At 43.6% G+C, this 17,051-nt stretch overlaps 1 protein-coding gene across 3 annotated transcripts in view; it reads right to left on the bottom strand.

The window, feature by feature from the left end:
• The window catches only part of SMURF1 (SMAD specific E3 ubiquitin protein ligase 1), a 128,434-nt gene that overhangs the window by 46,474 nt on the left and 64,909 nt on the right, over positions 1 to 17,051 (bottom strand). For all 3 annotated transcript variants that reach the window (XM_030211012.1, XM_030211013.1, XM_030211014.1), the window contains 3 exons: positions 16,753 to 16,837; positions 13,311 to 13,457; positions 2,638 to 2,836 (listed from right to left, as the gene is read on the bottom strand). In XM_030211012.1, the coding sequence (XP_030066872.1) occupies positions 2,638 to 2,836; positions 13,311 to 13,457; positions 16,753 to 16,837 (431 nt within the window). The remainder of the gene's footprint in view (positions 1 to 2,637; positions 2,837 to 13,310; positions 13,458 to 16,752; positions 16,838 to 17,051) is intronic.

Raw genomic sequence — 17,051 nt, 5'->3', positions numbered from 1 at the left:
GCACCGACAAGGAGGACGTAGAATCCAGCCGTCTCTTCCTCAAGGCCGAGACCGAAGAGGGTCGGTCTCGGGGGGGCTGTACCGCAGGAGCCCTCAGGGTAGGGGGAGACCCACCCGAAGGCTCACCGCCACCAGCAGGGGAATGGACAGCCCTCACCTGCACTCCAGACGAAGCACCACCGTCCGACGACATCAGCAGACGAGGAGGTCTCGACACCACCGACGCCGACGCAGCCTTCCGATGTCGCCCCGATGCAGAGGGCCGATGCCTCGATGCACTCGATGCAATCGGGGCCGAGGATGAAGGTCCGGGCGCTGACGTCGATGCACTTGATACCCCCGGTGACGATGCCGACGAAGAGCCCGAGAACAAGATGTTCCACTGGGCTAACCTCGCTACCTGAGTCCGCTTTTGTAAAAGGGAACACAGACTACAGGCCTGAGGGCGGTGCCCAGCCCCCAGACACCGAAGACACGACGCGTGCCTGTCAGTGAGCGAGATTACCCGGGCGCACTGGGTGCACTTCTTGAAGCCGCTGGGAGACTTCGATGTCATGGGCGGAAAAATCACGCCGGCGAGATCAAAACTCGAAATGGCGAAAATGGCACCACAAAAATAGGGAGAAGAAAACTTCGACCGAGGCCTAACTAGGGCCTACCCCGACGACGAAAGAAAACTTACCGGGGTGAAAAACTCAAAATACGGGAAGGGAAAAAAAACCAAAGGTCTCCTCCCGAAACACTCTTCTCTTTATTATTTTCTTTTTAAAGAACGAGTCGAAAACGACGCGCGAGGTCAACTTTCTGGGGCACGAACGGCGAAACACGACCGTACCGAGCGCGGACAAAAGAAGACTGACTAACACGAGCCGGTTCGGGCGGGAAGACGGCCGCGCATGCGCGGTGCGCATGGGCGCGTGAGGACTAGCAAAGGCCTTTGCTAGTGAAGTTTCCGATTGGAGGGGCTGCCGTGGACGTCACCCCATCAGTGAGAACAAGCAGCCTGCTTGTCCTCGGAGAATTTGTTTTATGATGTTTAGAAATCTTGACATATTGCCATTATGGTTTGTCGTCTTACATTTCATGTTGTCTTATTTACACAGAAGTTAGTTTTTGGGTTGTAGAACATAAGTGTTAAATAAAAGGGTTATGATACATAATCAGAATTTTTGAAATATTTACAGATCACAAAATATTTTAAATATCTCCAATTTAATCCCTTCTATTACCATCTACTTTAATTTGTCTCAAAGCTTGCTGTTTTAGCATTAAGACTTGTTTTGTTGTGCATTTTGTGTTTCTTGATTAGACTAAGCTCCAAGGTAGAGGCTGACAAACTTTTAGCTTTGGTGAAGTTGCAACCTAACACAGCTGCTTTCCTCCTTACTGCCTTTTATACCTTAAGTGGAGGTGGGGGTGGTGGGGGGAGGAGAAGGTAAAAAATGGTTTGTTCTGTGGGAAAGCAGAAGGGAGGGGGGGCTAGATAAATAGAGGCTAAGTACACAGTAATATTTCCTTCTTTTTAAAGTTAATGCTTGAGTTTTTCTCTTATTAACCTATAAGTGCATTCACTCTGCCGCTCCCCAGTACCTCTCCACTCTTGTCTCTCCCTACGCGCCCTCTCAGGTACTCTGTACTGTAGATAAATCTCTCTTATCTGTCCCCTTCTCCTCTACTGCTAATTCCAGACTCTGTTCCTTTTATCTTGCTGCACCTCTCACCTGGAATAGACTACCCGAGCCTGTACGTCTAACCCAGTCTTTGGCCGTTTTCAAGTCCAAACTTAAAGTACTACTACTACTACTTATTTCTACAGCGCTACTAGACGTACGCAGCCCACCTCTTTACCACTGCTTTGACTCCTAACCACTACTCACTTGCCCTGTCCTTTTATCCTCATCTCTTTATTCCCTTACCCTTATTGTTCTGTTTACCTGCCTTATCTAGATTGTAAGCTCTTTGAGCAGGGACTGTCTTTTTGTGTATTGTGTACAGAGCTGCCTATGCCTTGTAGCACTATAGAAATGATAAGCAGTAGTAGTAGTTTTGTATAATTTAATTCCATACATACTATTTGTTTTCCTGTTTCAAGATTTGTCCTGAAATGTATGTTTGGAAACTGAATTAAAAATTTGAAAGTGGGCCTTAAGACATGGTTATTCAAACAATGTTTCAATGTTGTGGATTAGAGCAGAAGATAGACCTGGTTTGGGTTCCTAATTATATTTTAATTTATTTAATGTATTTATTTTTAGCTATTTTTTCCACAAAGATTTATTTTGGTTTTAATTATTCTTGTGTGTTCTGGATATGGGTTAGTCTATTTGGTTTTTAATATTGTGCTATTCACATTCCCCTCTATCTGCTTTTGTGTTTATTATTTTGTATACTAAACAGACTTAGAATGTTTTTCCATTTTTATCTGGATTATTGTACACTGCATGATTTTGTATTGGAAGGTGGTGTAACAAATGCAACAAATAAATAAACTGGCAAGTGTATAAAACTGACAGCAATCAAAGCTAGACAACCATAAATTAACAGGGCCCTGTTGGCTTTTATTGGATAACCTTCAAAATGTTTGCTGCACTTTCATAAAACAAATTTTTTCAGACAGCACCCATAAATATACAATACCTCAAAGATTTCTTCTCGAGATACTTCAATGCGGCAATGACCCGCTTGCGGTTGCTGCAAAGACAGCTCATGTCTGAGCACTTTGAGCTTCTGAACTAAGTCTCTCTCGTATCTCTGTGCAGGTAATTCTTCATCTTCCAATAAACCTTCATTCTGCACTGGCAAAGACTGGCTTGGCTCCTTTAGCTGGGATTGATGACTAGGGAAGAATATGCAGAACTAATTTTAACACAGATGATAACGCTGTTTTAGCTTTTAATACATAATAAATTGCATCAGGGGAAAAAAAATCCAAACCAACTTATCTAGTCTGCACAGTAACTCTGTCCATACTGCAGCCATAGAGTAACTGCCTACAAAATCTTCCTCCCTACCTACTACTACTACTTACACATTTCTAGAGCGCTACTAGGGTTACGCAGCGCTGTACAATTTAACATAGAGGGACAGTCCCTGCTCAAAGAGCTTACAATCTAATAGATAAGAGTGAGACAAATATAGGACAATCAAGCCATTGTGACATCACTGATGAGGTTGGCTCAGGTATTGGTGGAATGAGGCATTATGACATCACAATCTCAGCTCTGGATACCAGAGACTGAAACTCTTCACACTAAGGGGGGAAGTGGGCCAAGTATAGGACAGTCGAGCCATTGTGACATCACTGATGAGGTTGGCTCTTAGGCATTGGTGGAATGAGGCATTATGACATCAGAATCTCAGCTCTGGTTAAATCACTGCTATATGTAATACTACTACTACTACTTAACATTTCTAGAGCGCTACTAGGGTTACGCAGCGCTGTACAATTTAACATGGAAGGACAGTCCCTGCTCAAGGAGCTTACAATCTAAAAGACAGGTGTACAGGGAAGACGAGTACAGAAGATTCAATTCCCTCAGCACTCACCAGTCTCATCGGGAAAAAAAGCATGACAGTACTGCTCAGATATCCATCCTCAGATTCCCAGAGGCTACATGAGCACCTAATTTTTTTTCTGGGTTTTCTAGTTATTTCTAACTGGTACTTTGACATCCTGATCTAAATAACTACCACTGCACCTCCTAGGTCCCCAGTGTAGTCTGCGAACAAACTTGGCTGTGTGTTTTGGTTTTTTTTTGCTAGGACTTCAAGATTGCTTTAGATTTAGGCATTTTAAAACAATACCATAAGCAAAAATAGTTACAAAGCAAAATTCAGTGTTTCTTGTCAAATTATAAGATAGAAACCAGTATAACCAAAGGAAAAGGGGAATAAAAACACGCTAAAAACCTTGACACTAGTCTAAAGAAAAAAACAAAAATTGCTTACCTGAAATGAGGATTCTCTGATGGCAGGAGAGAAATGCAGCCACGCTAATGATATCATGACCATAGTAGCTGCCTGGACATCACTCTCTGTAGCTCATGGAAACCTTTGAAAGACTCCATGAGCATGTGTGGGGATGTCAGTACTCGAGTCCCTTCCTCCTCTGCAGCAGTGGCGTTCCTGGGGGGGGGGGGGGGCGCGCGCGCCTGTCCTCCATTGGTCCATGCTTCTTCTCTGCCCCAGAACAGGTTACTTCCTTTGCGGGGGGGGGGGGGGGGGGGGGGGCTACACCCAGGGGGCGGGGCACATCGGCGATCCGCCCCGGGTGTCAGCCCCCCTAGGAACGCCACTGCTCTGCAGTCCATACATAATGTTCTTCAAAGAAGAGAAGAAAATACGTGGAAAAGTGCGGCCTCATCTTCCTGTTGTGTAAGGAGGAGACTGTTACAGATGCACAGCTTTGCTTTTTCTGGCCAAAAGCAGGAAAATAAAAGCATTCTGGCTGAGGGTTCTGATTTAAAAGATTTCCTGTGGTAGGCAACACGTGGATCGTAAATGACTTGGGAGTTTGGCATTCAAGATGAATGCTCAATTAAGAAAAATATGTCCAAAGCACTATCCTGTCTTGAGGACAAATCTAGATAGTAGTACTTTGCGGATGGAGAACCATGTTGCAGCTTTGCACATGTCTATCATGGTAATTGTTCTCAGACTGGCAATGGAGGCTGCCTGCACTCAGAACTGAAGCATAAACTATGTGATAGGGAAGGAGGATGTCTGCACAGCCAGGGCCGTGCCAACACGGTAAGCGAGGTAAGCATGGCAGGAGGGCGCCGTCCCACCGCGCCATGCTTACCTCGCCCATGTCCCAAATGCCCACCCTCTTCTCCCCCCCCCCCCCAAAGATCCCTTTTAAATTTACCTCTGGCAGCGAACGAAGGCGCAGCGTCCGTGAAGGAGGTGGCGCTCCCGTCTCTACTAGTCTTCCCTTCGCTCAGTGTTCCGCCTTCTTCTGATGTCAAGGAAATGACGTCAGAAGAAGGCGGGACATAGAGTGAAGGGAAGACTAGAGACGTCGGGAGCGCCGCCTCCTTCACTGACGCTGCGCCTTCGTTCGCTGCCAGAGGTAAATTTAAAAGGGATCTTGGGGGGGGGGGGGGGGGGAGAAGAGGGCGGGTAGTTGGGACATGGCCCAGGGAGCGGGAGGGCAGCGATCACCTTCACGGGGGGGGGGGGGGGGGGGGCAACTGATCATCTGCAGGGGGGCATCACAGACCCTTGGCACGGCCCTGTGCACAGCAACAAGAGAAATCTCAACAGTCTGATACCTAGTCAGAGAGGATGTGCTTGATGACCCTTAAACCTTGTTAGGGTGGAAGGATACCAAAAGCTGTGAGCATTTCTTGAAATCATTTGTGTACAAATACGATAAAGCACACCTGAAGTCTCAGTGTGTATAGTCTTGAGTGAGAGCAAGGTTGTAAAAACAATAGTTTGGTTGACATAAAACACAAAAACCTTAAGAAGAAATGCTGCACAAGTGCAGAGTACCCCTAGCTTTGAAAAAAACGGACTAAAGGAAAGGCAGTGAGTGCTCGTAGTTCACTAACTTCTCATGGAAGTAACTGTTACCAGGAAAACTGTTTTAGAGGCTTGCTCTAAGGGTTCAAAGGGGACTTCCACGAGCCGGCCCAATTCCGTTAAGATGGCACAGCCCTCACTCGCTCACCAGATTGTCTTTGATGTTTTTTTTTTGTTTTTTTTTGAGAAGGCTTTATTGAAATTCCAGCGACAAAGAACAATGCATTTAGGACAAGCAAATAAAACAAAAATCATCTTGGAATGGGTGCTTAACAATAAGATATAAAACACAACACTTTTTGGTGATTTTAGAAAAAGAACAAAAAAACACAAAGAAAATCCCCCCTACCCCCCCCCCCCCCTCTCACCACAATGAACCAAAATCCATCAAGGAAGAACAGGCAATCAGATTGCAACACCACACAAACCCCTGTGGCCAGCTCCCCACGCCCAAATGATCATTTAACAAAGAGTGAAGCAGAAAGGGACTCCAAATTAATTCCCATCTAGCGGTGGTGAATAGCCACCAAACGCTTCATCTCAGAAATATACCAAAGCTTAGTCAACCAATGTACCAAACAGGGAACCTTAGGTTGCTTCCAATGAGCTGCCAAGACCACTCAGGCAGCACACACAGCATGGCGTACCAATAATGATGGAGATTGGTGGTTTCCTAGGAAACAAAAACAGTCGAATCCCCTTGAATTGAACAGGATAGCCAACTCTGTAACCTGTGCCTAATGGCTTTCCAATAGGCCTGGGTTTTAACACATATCCACCACAGATGACCCATTGTGCCCCACTCCCCACAACCCCTCCAACACAGAGGAGACACATGATGGAGTTGTACAGGAGTAAGGTACCAGCATTACATTACTTTAACAGCATTTTCTTTGAAAGGAATTGCAAGAGAAACCTTCAGTAAGGCCCTTTTCATCATCTGCCAATCATCATCCTCAATATGCAACCCCAAGTTACGACTCCAATTGGAATGATGTAAAAGAAACGGTCAAATCTGCTGACGTTGATATTTATACAAACAGGAAATCAAGCCTTTAGTATCTCTAGAGTCCTCGCAAAAGTCTTCCAAGAAAGAACCCTCCCGCGGGACCTTGTTTTCAATCAGAAGAGGACAAAAAAATGGCATAACTGGGAATAAGCAAACTGATCAGTACAGGGAAAGGCCATATTCCTGTTGCAAATCAGAAAAAGGAAGAAAAGTCCTCATCAAACAACTAACCTCAGGTTACCAAGCCTAATGTAGCCCACCGAGAAAAGCCCCCCAGTGTAAGGCCTGGAGAGAACAGAGGGTTAAAAGCAATGGGAGCAAGACGGGATAAAAGTTGATCTAAATTGGAAACAAGAGAATCCCAATAATTAAAAGTAGGGGATAAGGAGGGGCAGAGATCCACCAGGAGCTTAAGGAACCAATAGGGAAGCCACATCCGATGTCCCAAGAGACAAGCTCCCGAAAAAAAAAAAGTTCCAAATGAACCCAACGCTCAAGTCTGAACCTGGATCCACTCAAAATTTGCCTGGGCCTGCGCTGCTCTATAATACCAAAAAAATATTTGACAACCCAAGCCCTCCTTGCCGCTGATCATGATAAAGAAAAGACCTAGGCAGGCGAGGTCTCTTGCTATGCCAAATAAAGCAAACCATTCGGTCCTGAAGACCTGAAAGAAACCCCCACACCAAGCAAATAGATAAGATCTGGAAAAGATACATCAAACAAGGTAAAACATTCATTTTAAGCGTGGCTATATGACCAAACCAAGACAAACCCAATGAATCCCAATGTTCAAAATCACAATGAATTTCCTGAACCAAGGCAGGGTAATTACCTGCAAACAGGTCCACAAAGACCTAGTCAAAATACTTAAAGGCCATTGGAGACCCAACAAAAGGAGTAAGAAGAGTGTAAAGAGTCCAAAAGTCTGCTTAGGAATCCCTACTGATATGGCTACTATCTTATGCACATTGATTTTGAAACCTGAAACCGCCAAATACACCTCAATTGCCTGCATCAAGTTAGGCAAGGAGACCAAAGGACACATCAAGGATAGTAAGTCTGCAAAAAGTGGTTACTCAGTGCCACACCCAAGATAGCCAGGTAAGAATGAACAGCAGCCGCAAATGGTTCCACAACCAGTGCAAAAAGCATGGGGGAAAGAGGGCACCCCTGCCAAGTGCCTCTGTTCAGAGAAAACATGGCCAAGTTGCCTCCGTTAATCCGAATGCACGCCCAAGGAGCTGTATAGAAAGCCTGAATCCACTCCCTAAAATATGGACACAATAAAGTAGGTCCATTGTCCTCCTCACATTGTCCATGGCTTGCCTACAAGCCACAAAGCACACTTAGGATGAATAAGAAAAGGCAGGACTTTAGACAGACGAGTAGCCAACACTTTGCCCAAGATCTTCACATCAGAATTAAGCACAGAAATCAGTCTACATGAAGCACATTCAGACTTATCCTTAACAGGTTTAGGTATTACCACAATCCAAGCCTCCTGCATAGAAAAGGGAAGAACCTCACCATTTCACACACCATTAAAAAGAGCCACCATCAGAGAAACTAATTTACCTGAAAAGCTTATAGAACTCATTGGGTAGCTCATCAAGGCCCGGCGATTTACCAGAAGTCAGCCCTTTAAGAGCTGCTCAAATTCTCCTGTGTAGTAATTGGGGCATCCAGGGCAACTCGTCGATCATCAGTTAGTCGGTAGAGATTGAGCAGACAAATAAGCCTCAATAGCATCAGGCTGAATAGAGGAATCCTGAGAATATAAGGACTGATAAGAACTGAAGAACTGATCATGGATGTGTGAGGATTTCATTAAAAAGAAACCCTCACCCCCTTTCACTTTCAAGACACAACAATCTGTCCAGAGCCTAGGCAAATTGTGAGCTAAGGAATGACCAGGTTTGTTAGACTATTCATAGTGATTTTTTTTTGTTACATTTGTACCCTGCGCTTTCCCACTCATGGCAGGCTCAATGCGGCTTACATGGGACAATGGAGGGTTAAGTGACTTGCCCAGAGTCACAGGGAGCTGCCTGTGCCTGAAGTGGGAATTGAACTTAGTTCCTCAGGACCAAAGTCCACCACCCTAACCACTAGGCCACTCCTCCACTCCTCCACTGATGTTGCTTCTGCCTGAAATTTAAAAACTGAAGTTGATCAGAATAAATACCATCTAGTTACAATCAAACAGCTTACTATTCCCATAAAACCAAATACATCCCACGTTGCTTTGTGAAGTTCCGCTAATGTACATACCTGAGAAAGACAATACCCCCTTGTGAACGCTTTCAAAGCATCCCAAACAATGCCAAGAGGAGGGCCCGAATGCAAATCGGACTCCAGATACTCCGTTAAAATAGCTTGATATCCAGCAATAACCTCCTCATCCTGTAACAAGAGTATTTAGGGTCCAGTGTTTATCACACTCCTCCTCTCACATGAAGGGAATCTCCACCAACACCGAAGCATGGTCTGAAATAGTGAGAAGGCCAATACCCATCATACTCACCCCATCCGGGAAAGTTTTATCCAAAAAGATGTAATCTATTCAGGAGTAGGAACCATGGGTATGAGGCGGAAAAAAAACCCTATAATCCCAGACTGTAGGATGTTTGCGGCGCCAAACATCAAAAAGACCTAAATCTTCAATCAAAGCTCCGAAACAACGAGATGAAGGACCACCCCCCTCCAGTCATACCACCGGAATGGTCACGTTGAGGGTGCAACGTAGCATTAAAATCACCAGCTAGAATTAATTTACCCTGCGTAAAGGCACACTTGGATAGTCATTTTGGCATTTGGGGCATATATATTGAAGTAACTTCAAATGAATCTCTAGCAATAAATGAAGAAACAGGAAACAACCTTCCAGCACCTGGACTTGCTGATGGATGAGGACAGCTACTCTCCATTTCTTAGTAGCATCTAGCAACGAAGATCAAAAAATATGGGGGTACCGAGGATGAGACAAATATTTTTCATGAGCATGCTGCAAATGCTCTGTGAGGAAGGAGAACAGAGAAAACGGCAGTAGGGGAGAGACCTGGTGCTGGTACCACTCAGTCTAGGCACCCTCAAGCTCTATGGAACTGGGAAACCCAGAACAGGACCCTACTACTACAGTGCAGATGAAACCAGAGGTTTGTGTACAACTATCCACCGCCTGTTGGAGACAGATATACTAACTGACCAGGAAGCATACCATCCTGTAAGACAGGGAGCACTGAATTGAACTCTATCTCCACTGGTCACAACCCACGTCTCTGAATTCATCTACTGCAGATGCTAAGGAAACGCAAGATTAATGTTGTGTTATGTCAGAAATTGGAGTTAAGAAACAAAGATCTGAAAGTAAAAATTTGATTTCCCACAAGTGTATGCTACAGTTACTTCATTTATAGCCCGCTAAAGCCGACAAGTAGTTCTTAGCAGATAAATTCAAGATGCCAGGTCAAAGATCTAAGATATTACAAAAAATTATATACTACTATTATTGTTCAGACATTCTGACAGGGAGTGCTTTTCTGCCTTCCCTAAATATTGGAGAATTTCTAGAAAAGTTTATTACTGAACAGGGGCTGATATTCAACGTTACTTAAGCGGGTTAAGACAGGCCCCTCTTTTATATGGGCTACGTTGCTTACCAATAAGAGAGACAGAGTATCTTTGAAATTATGTGTTTTCATTCAACAAATTCTGTTTGGTCAAGCCCCACCATCTATGAATAATCTCACTGAATTACCCCCTCGTAATGCTGTTTCATCATCTAGAGAATATCTTGTCTTACGTTTCCCTATGTCAGAATGTGATATACAAAACAATTCACTCTGCTAATTTCTCCTATCAAGGCCCCAACATTTGGAATTCTCCTCCTAAACCAATCAAGTTTACAGATGATTACCTACCTTTTAGAAGTCTTCTAAAAACACACTTCTTCAGTCTCACCTTTCTGGATACAAATAACTATTTGAATTTTACCCACCCCCCTTTTCTTAATCTGGTTTCCCATCTAGTCCTGCCTAATTATGCTCTCACCTATCCACCCTTAATTGTTTGTCCTTGAGATAGTCTAAATCCCTGGTTACTTACTGCACATGTGTTAATTTGCTTCTTGAACTTATTGTAATTTGTGTTATATTCTGTACATTACTATGTTTTATTCACTTTATTGTTTGTAAGCCACACTGAACTTGAATCTATTTCAGGCTAATGTGGGGTATACATGTCATGAATAAATAAAAAAATACCTGGATTTTCAGTGGCACAGTGCTACTAAAAATCCAGACGGACCACCACAGTGCTCATCTGCCCGCAACCTTGGAGTCATCTTCGACTCCTCCTTCTCCGCGCATATCCAGCAGATAGCCAAGACCTGTCGCTTCTTCCTCTTCAACATCAGCAAAATTCGCCCTTTCCTCTCTGAACACACCACCCGAACTCTCGTCCACGCTCTCATTACCTCTCGCCTTGACTACTGCAACCTACTCCTCACCGGCCTCCCAATTAGCCATCTATCCCCCCTTCAATCTGTCCAGAACTCTGCTGCATGTCTTATATTCCGCCAGAACCGATATACTCATATCACCCCTCTCCTCAGGTCACTTCACTGGCTTCCAATCAGATACCGCATTCAGTTCAAGCTTCTCCTTCTTACCTACAAATGCACTCAGTCTGCTGCCCCTCACTACCCCTCTACCCTCATCTCCCCTTAGGTTCCCGCCCGAAACCTCCGTTCACAGGACAAATCCCTCCTCCAGTACCCTTCTCCACCACCGCCAACTCCAGGCTCCGCTCATTCTGCCTCGCCTCACCCTATGCCTGGAACAACCTTCCTGAGCCCTTACGCCAAGCCCCCTCCCTGCCCATCTTCAAGTCTTTGCTCAAAGCCCACCTCTTCAATGCTGCCTTCGGCACATAACTCTCACCTTTCAGGAAATCCAGACTGCCCCAATTTAACTACCCCTATCGGACTGACTGTTCACTTGTCCTTTAGATTGTAAGCTCTTTGAGCAGGGACTGTCCTTTATGTTAAATTGTACAGCGCTGCGTAACCCCAGTAGCGCTTTAGAAATGTTAAATAGTAGTAGTAGTAGCAGCTGTGGGTTACCTGGGTGCCGGTGATATTTAGCTACAGTACTCTGATAACTATCCGGTTAACTTAGGACAACAAAAAGGCTGGCCTAGCAGGGTAGGTGTCCGGGCACTACCACCAAATACTGGCAGTACTCGGGTAACTCCTGGCAAGTCAAATATCTGGATATTCAGTGCTGGTACCTGGGACAGGTGCACAATTCAGTTGGTAACAGCCAGCATTTTGCTGCTAGCTGAATCTTACCCCCTAACTATGCCATAATCCACTGGATAACTCCAATGCAACTTTGACACAATGGCTAAAAAGGACTTATGTCTTATCCTCGGTGACACTGTACTTTGATTCCCCCTCCCCCGAGACTAATTTCAACCACTTACCACTTTCAGTAGCCTAGTGGTTAGTGCAGTGGAACATGGAATGTTGCTACTATTTGAGATTCTACATGGAATGTTGCTAGTGGAGGAGTAGCCTAGTGGTTAGTGCAGTGGACTTTGATCCTGGGGAACTGAGTTCAATTCCCACTGCAGCTCCTTATGACTCTGGGCAAGTCACTTAACCCTCCATTGCCCCTGGTACAAAATAAGTATCTGAACATATTGTAAACCGCTTTGAATGTAGTTGCAAAAACCTCAGAAAGGCGGTATATCATTTCCCTATTTGTGATTCTACATGGAATGTTGCTATTCCACTAGCAACATTCCATGTAGAAGCCTGCCCTTGCAGATCAGCAACACGGCTGTGCAGGCTTCTGTTTGACTCACAGAAATAGAAGCCGTGCGGCCGCATTGGTGATCTACATGGAATGTTGCTAGTGGATGAGTAGCCTAGTGGTTAGTGCAGCGCACTCTGATTCTGGGGAACTGGGTTCGATTCCCACTGCAGCTCCTTGTGACTCTGGGCAAGTCACTTAACCCTCTATTGCCCCTGGTACAAAATAAGTACTTGAATATATGTAAACCGCTTTGAATGTAGTTGCAAAAACCTCAGAAAAGGCAGTACATCAAGTCCCATTTCCCATCCATCCTCATTGTTGAGGACCGAGGTAAAACAGTGACTTTGTTAATAATGTGCATTGATGTTTAGGAATAACCTTGTAGTATGTGTTGCCCTAATTTCTTCTACAACTTCATTTTTTATTTGTAATATTGATAGAAAAATGGTATCCTGAAGACTTAAAACATTAAATATCCTTTCTACCATTACCAACTTTATCTACCTATAGTTGTGAAAGCCAGAAATCTCTCACCATTTTACAAGACAAACATGCACTGAGGGTTTTAAAGGGAAACATTTGTTTTCCGTAGTGCAGCAATACCTCAGGCTAAGTATAACACCGATGCAGCACTCCATCTTCTAAAATGCTGAACACACCAAGAGCTTGGTATTTTTAGCAGATAAAAAAAATATATATATACAATTGGCTCATTCTTCCCAGCCTGCACAAAACAGACAGCAAATGTTCTCCACAGAAAAAAAAATGGCCTACATCATCTAGAACAATCCTCAAAATCAAGCAGACTTCAATTTAGAGTGATTTACATCAAATGCCTTAATTGCTCACTTGTAAAACAGAATTGGTAAATGTTTGGAAAACCACTTTTAAGAACACAGCAACAGCATGAAATGTAGAAATGACATGAACGCAGCCCAAGAGTAAGCTCTTACTTCATTATATGATGTAATCTTGGGTCTGTAAACTGAGTGGTTCTGTTATTGTGGTCTACAAAATATATTCTCCCAGACACTGTGCTTCGAACTTCCCAACCTGGTGGCAAAGGTCCCAAGTCATCACAGTTCACACTATTAAGGTCTCTGTCAAGGAAAGATGAGCCAGAATAAGTTAATACACACTTTGCCAACTGAAATATCTCATCAGCCCAAATAAAAGCAGGACAATCAGCACCTACACAACATACCTAGACAGAGCAAGCATTGTTGTAACAGGCGAGAGCCAAATGGATTATAGGTACAGACGGTGTGAGACAGACCTGGTAGTGCTTTCAGTCTGATACTTTTAACTTCAGATTCTAAGCTCCCAGCTACCATTCATAGGAGAGGAAGAATGGGAAGAGATTTCATGTAGTTCTTATAATCTTTCATAGGATTTTTTTTCACTTTCTGACTTCTTTCTTGAGCAAAGTAGCTTTGAGCTGCCTGAGGTCCGAATGCTTGATAGAGATGGGCAAATGGACAATGGCGAGTCAAAATGTTGACAGAGCACGCATAATTTCATGTGAATTCACCCACACTTCTGGGTATTATGGTGGGTCCACATTAAATTGCTATTTATTATTCCACATCAAAGCTCGAAAAACCAGGGCACACATAATGGTTTCAGGGACCACAGTGTAAATTGTTTTTATATATCAAAATTGGTTTGCATACACCTAGGCACGAGTCAGAATCAAGAAAAGTTAGATCTAAGCTTGATTTTACATAGTAATCTATATAACAGTTTTACAGCTATGTTAAAAATATTCTCAGGTAATGTCCCTATTTTTAATTGGATTTTAGGTTTAATTTAGGGCTGCATTTCAATTAAAATTTTAATTGTGATTAATCGCACAATTAAAGGTATATTTATTTAAATGTGTTAAGACAGCTGCATATGGCTTTCATGTGATATTTTGTAAACCGTAACTCTCTGGCGGTAATTTACCTAAAATTGGAAATATGTTAGAAGAGGGTATAAGGAAGGTATGGGGGGAGGGGGGCAATCATGGGAGGAGCGAACCTCATGGTCAGATATTGCAGTGCCAGTTGTTGGTTATACTATGTATGTTTTCATGACACAGCACTGTAATTGCAGTTTTATATATATATAAGAAGTTGAGATATGTGAGAGGGAAGATGGGAGGGGGGGAAAAATGGGAGAAAAGATTGATGGTAGTTTCATTCTGTTTAAGAAGAACACAATCTGCATTTTGTATTCTATATTTGCCTGTTAATTGGAAATGTGTTTTTATTTACTATCAATAAAAAAAACGTTGAAATAATAAAAGGTACGTTTATTTATTTTTCCCCACTGCAGCTCCTTGTGACTCTGGGCAAATCACTTAACCCTCCACTGCCCAGAGTCTCAAGGAGCTGCAGTGGGGGAAAACAAACAAACATACCTTTAATCACGCAAGTAACCGTGATTACAAATTTGAATCAAAATGCAGCCCTAACTAAATTAAAGAATAAAAAGACAAGAAATGCAAAAGGCAAATTGACAAATTAAAGAATCTAAAATAGAATACAGAATAGCTATTACAGTTTTCAGAAACACAGTCCTACTTTAATTACTTGCATTTTCAAAACAAGTTACAATAATGTACAGAAGTTTTTTCCCTACCCAAGTGATCTTACAAGCTAGACTATATCTGAGGCAATGAAAGACTTGCCCCAGATCACAAAAACCATTAGTGAGAGAAGCAGATTTGAATCCTGGCTTCCCTGTTCTCCGTCTGCTGCTTTAACCCCTAGGCTAGCCCTTTGCTACGAAAAGTTATTCATTGCAAGTGAACACTGAAAATTATGAACTCTGTACTTACAAGTGCCAGTAACTTGAAATATATCTGGCACAGCTTTCTTACTTCAGCTACAAATTCCAGGAACATTATAATTCTTTAAAAACTAACATTTCAAACTCTGCTAAGAACTGGAAGCTGTTCTTGTTTCAGGGCTGGAAGCCTGAAATTTTCTCTGCCAGAGACTTCCTCGATATCAGATTCACGCACAGGCCCCAATGCTCAGAAGCAAATGCGGGCGCTAGAGATCAGCCATTAATGCCGGACTAGCGCCCGCATTAGCGAGTGCAGAATGCTCAAGAGATTCTAGCGCAGAAAACAAACCAAGGATTAACGCAAGTATCACGCTAATGTAGTCAAACGGATGTTAATGAGGTCATTTTTCTACTCCCTCCCAATACACATTGCACACAAAACAAAGCCGCCCTTACCACTGAAAAATTAACGCCAGCTCCAGAGCAAGTTTTAGGGTGTTTGAAGAGAGGATTTCTCATGATTCTGTCTTTAAAATCTGAAAGTTTTTTTTAATAATTTGGAAGACCGCGCAAGCCCCTAAGCACAAGTAGTGGGAAACAAATGTGCGCGAATCCAAGCAAACCCAAAAGCGAAAGCACGCATTGGCGCCTGTTTCCTGCTTTTAAATATAAGCCTTCCAAGTTAAAAAAAATTTAAACGCTTATATTCAAAGGCGCAGAAAACAGACACCGTGTGCTTCACACGTTCAGGTTTGTCTGATGTATGCACACAAGAGCTGGGCTTACTGCGGAACTTCAGCGCACGTGCCAAGCACGTCCCCCTTACTTTCTTTCACTTTAACAGCGCGCATATAATTTGTATACTATTTCCTTTGAGCACTGGTGAGCTAATTTTCTGCGCTGTTCCGGCAGTATAGTTTCAGTGCTGTTGGCTTATCGTGCGAATTCTGAGCATCGGGCTGAGCGTGACCTATTTGTACTTTGGACAAAAAGAAAAGAAGAGTTTCAGCCTCAGTGAAGACCACCCGAGGCTATCGTCTCTTCAGCGGCGTAGCAAGGGCGGGGCTGTGGGGGGGCGGTCCGCCCCGGGTGCACGCCGCTGGAGGGGTGCAGAGAGCAGCCGTACGCCTCTCAGCTCCGCTGTTTCCCTGCTCCCTCTGCCCCGGAACAAGTTACTTCCTGTTCCGGGACAGAGGGAGCAGGGAGCCGAGAGCTTCGCAGCTGCTCCCAGCAGCCAAGAATGCACCCCGGGGGGGGGGGGGGGGGGGTGGACATCGGCAATCCGCCCCGGGTGGCAGCTGACCTAGGATCGTCACAGCATCACTTCACTAGTAAACTGGTTTGAATATACTGCTACATACATCATAGAAATCTAACCATCTTGTCATGCCCACTGAACCAGCCACAGACACAGATGCTGGTAGTGATCAGTGGAATATAAACGCACACCCACACAATAAAGAACCACATTTCATTAATAGGCCTGATGTCAGAGAACATCTTCTCTACTCACTGCTCTTTGGTACAGAACTCCTAGGTTTCCAACAATGTAAATGTTGCAAGAGGAATAACTCTTTAAAGGCTTGGCATGCTTTGAAGTATGAGTTCATCAACACATACCTTGGTATCCTGGGATCATGCCATGTGCTAACTCCAGTCTGCGTGTGCAAAAAGTAAACCTGTCCCTGTACAGTTGTCCTTTGTTCTAGAAATAAGGACATAATTAGTGCAAGTTTACCCAAGGAGAACACAAAATGATTTCAAAAATTTTGAAGAGAATTTTTTTGCTGATCTCCTTGAACAGCTAGAATATTTATATATATATATATATATATATATATTTTTTTTTTACACATCTTACAACTGAAAACATCTAAAGGACCATGGTTTAAAAGCCTTAAAACAATCCAGAAAAATAA

This window comes from Microcaecilia unicolor, chromosome 8 (assembly GCF_901765095.1).
Source record: "Microcaecilia unicolor chromosome 8, aMicUni1.1, whole genome shotgun sequence".
Taxonomy (NCBI): domain Eukaryota; kingdom Metazoa; phylum Chordata; class Amphibia; order Gymnophiona; family Siphonopidae; genus Microcaecilia; species Microcaecilia unicolor.
The sequence above is the reverse complement of the archived record's forward strand: the minus strand, read 5'-3'. Positions and strand labels throughout refer to the sequence as shown.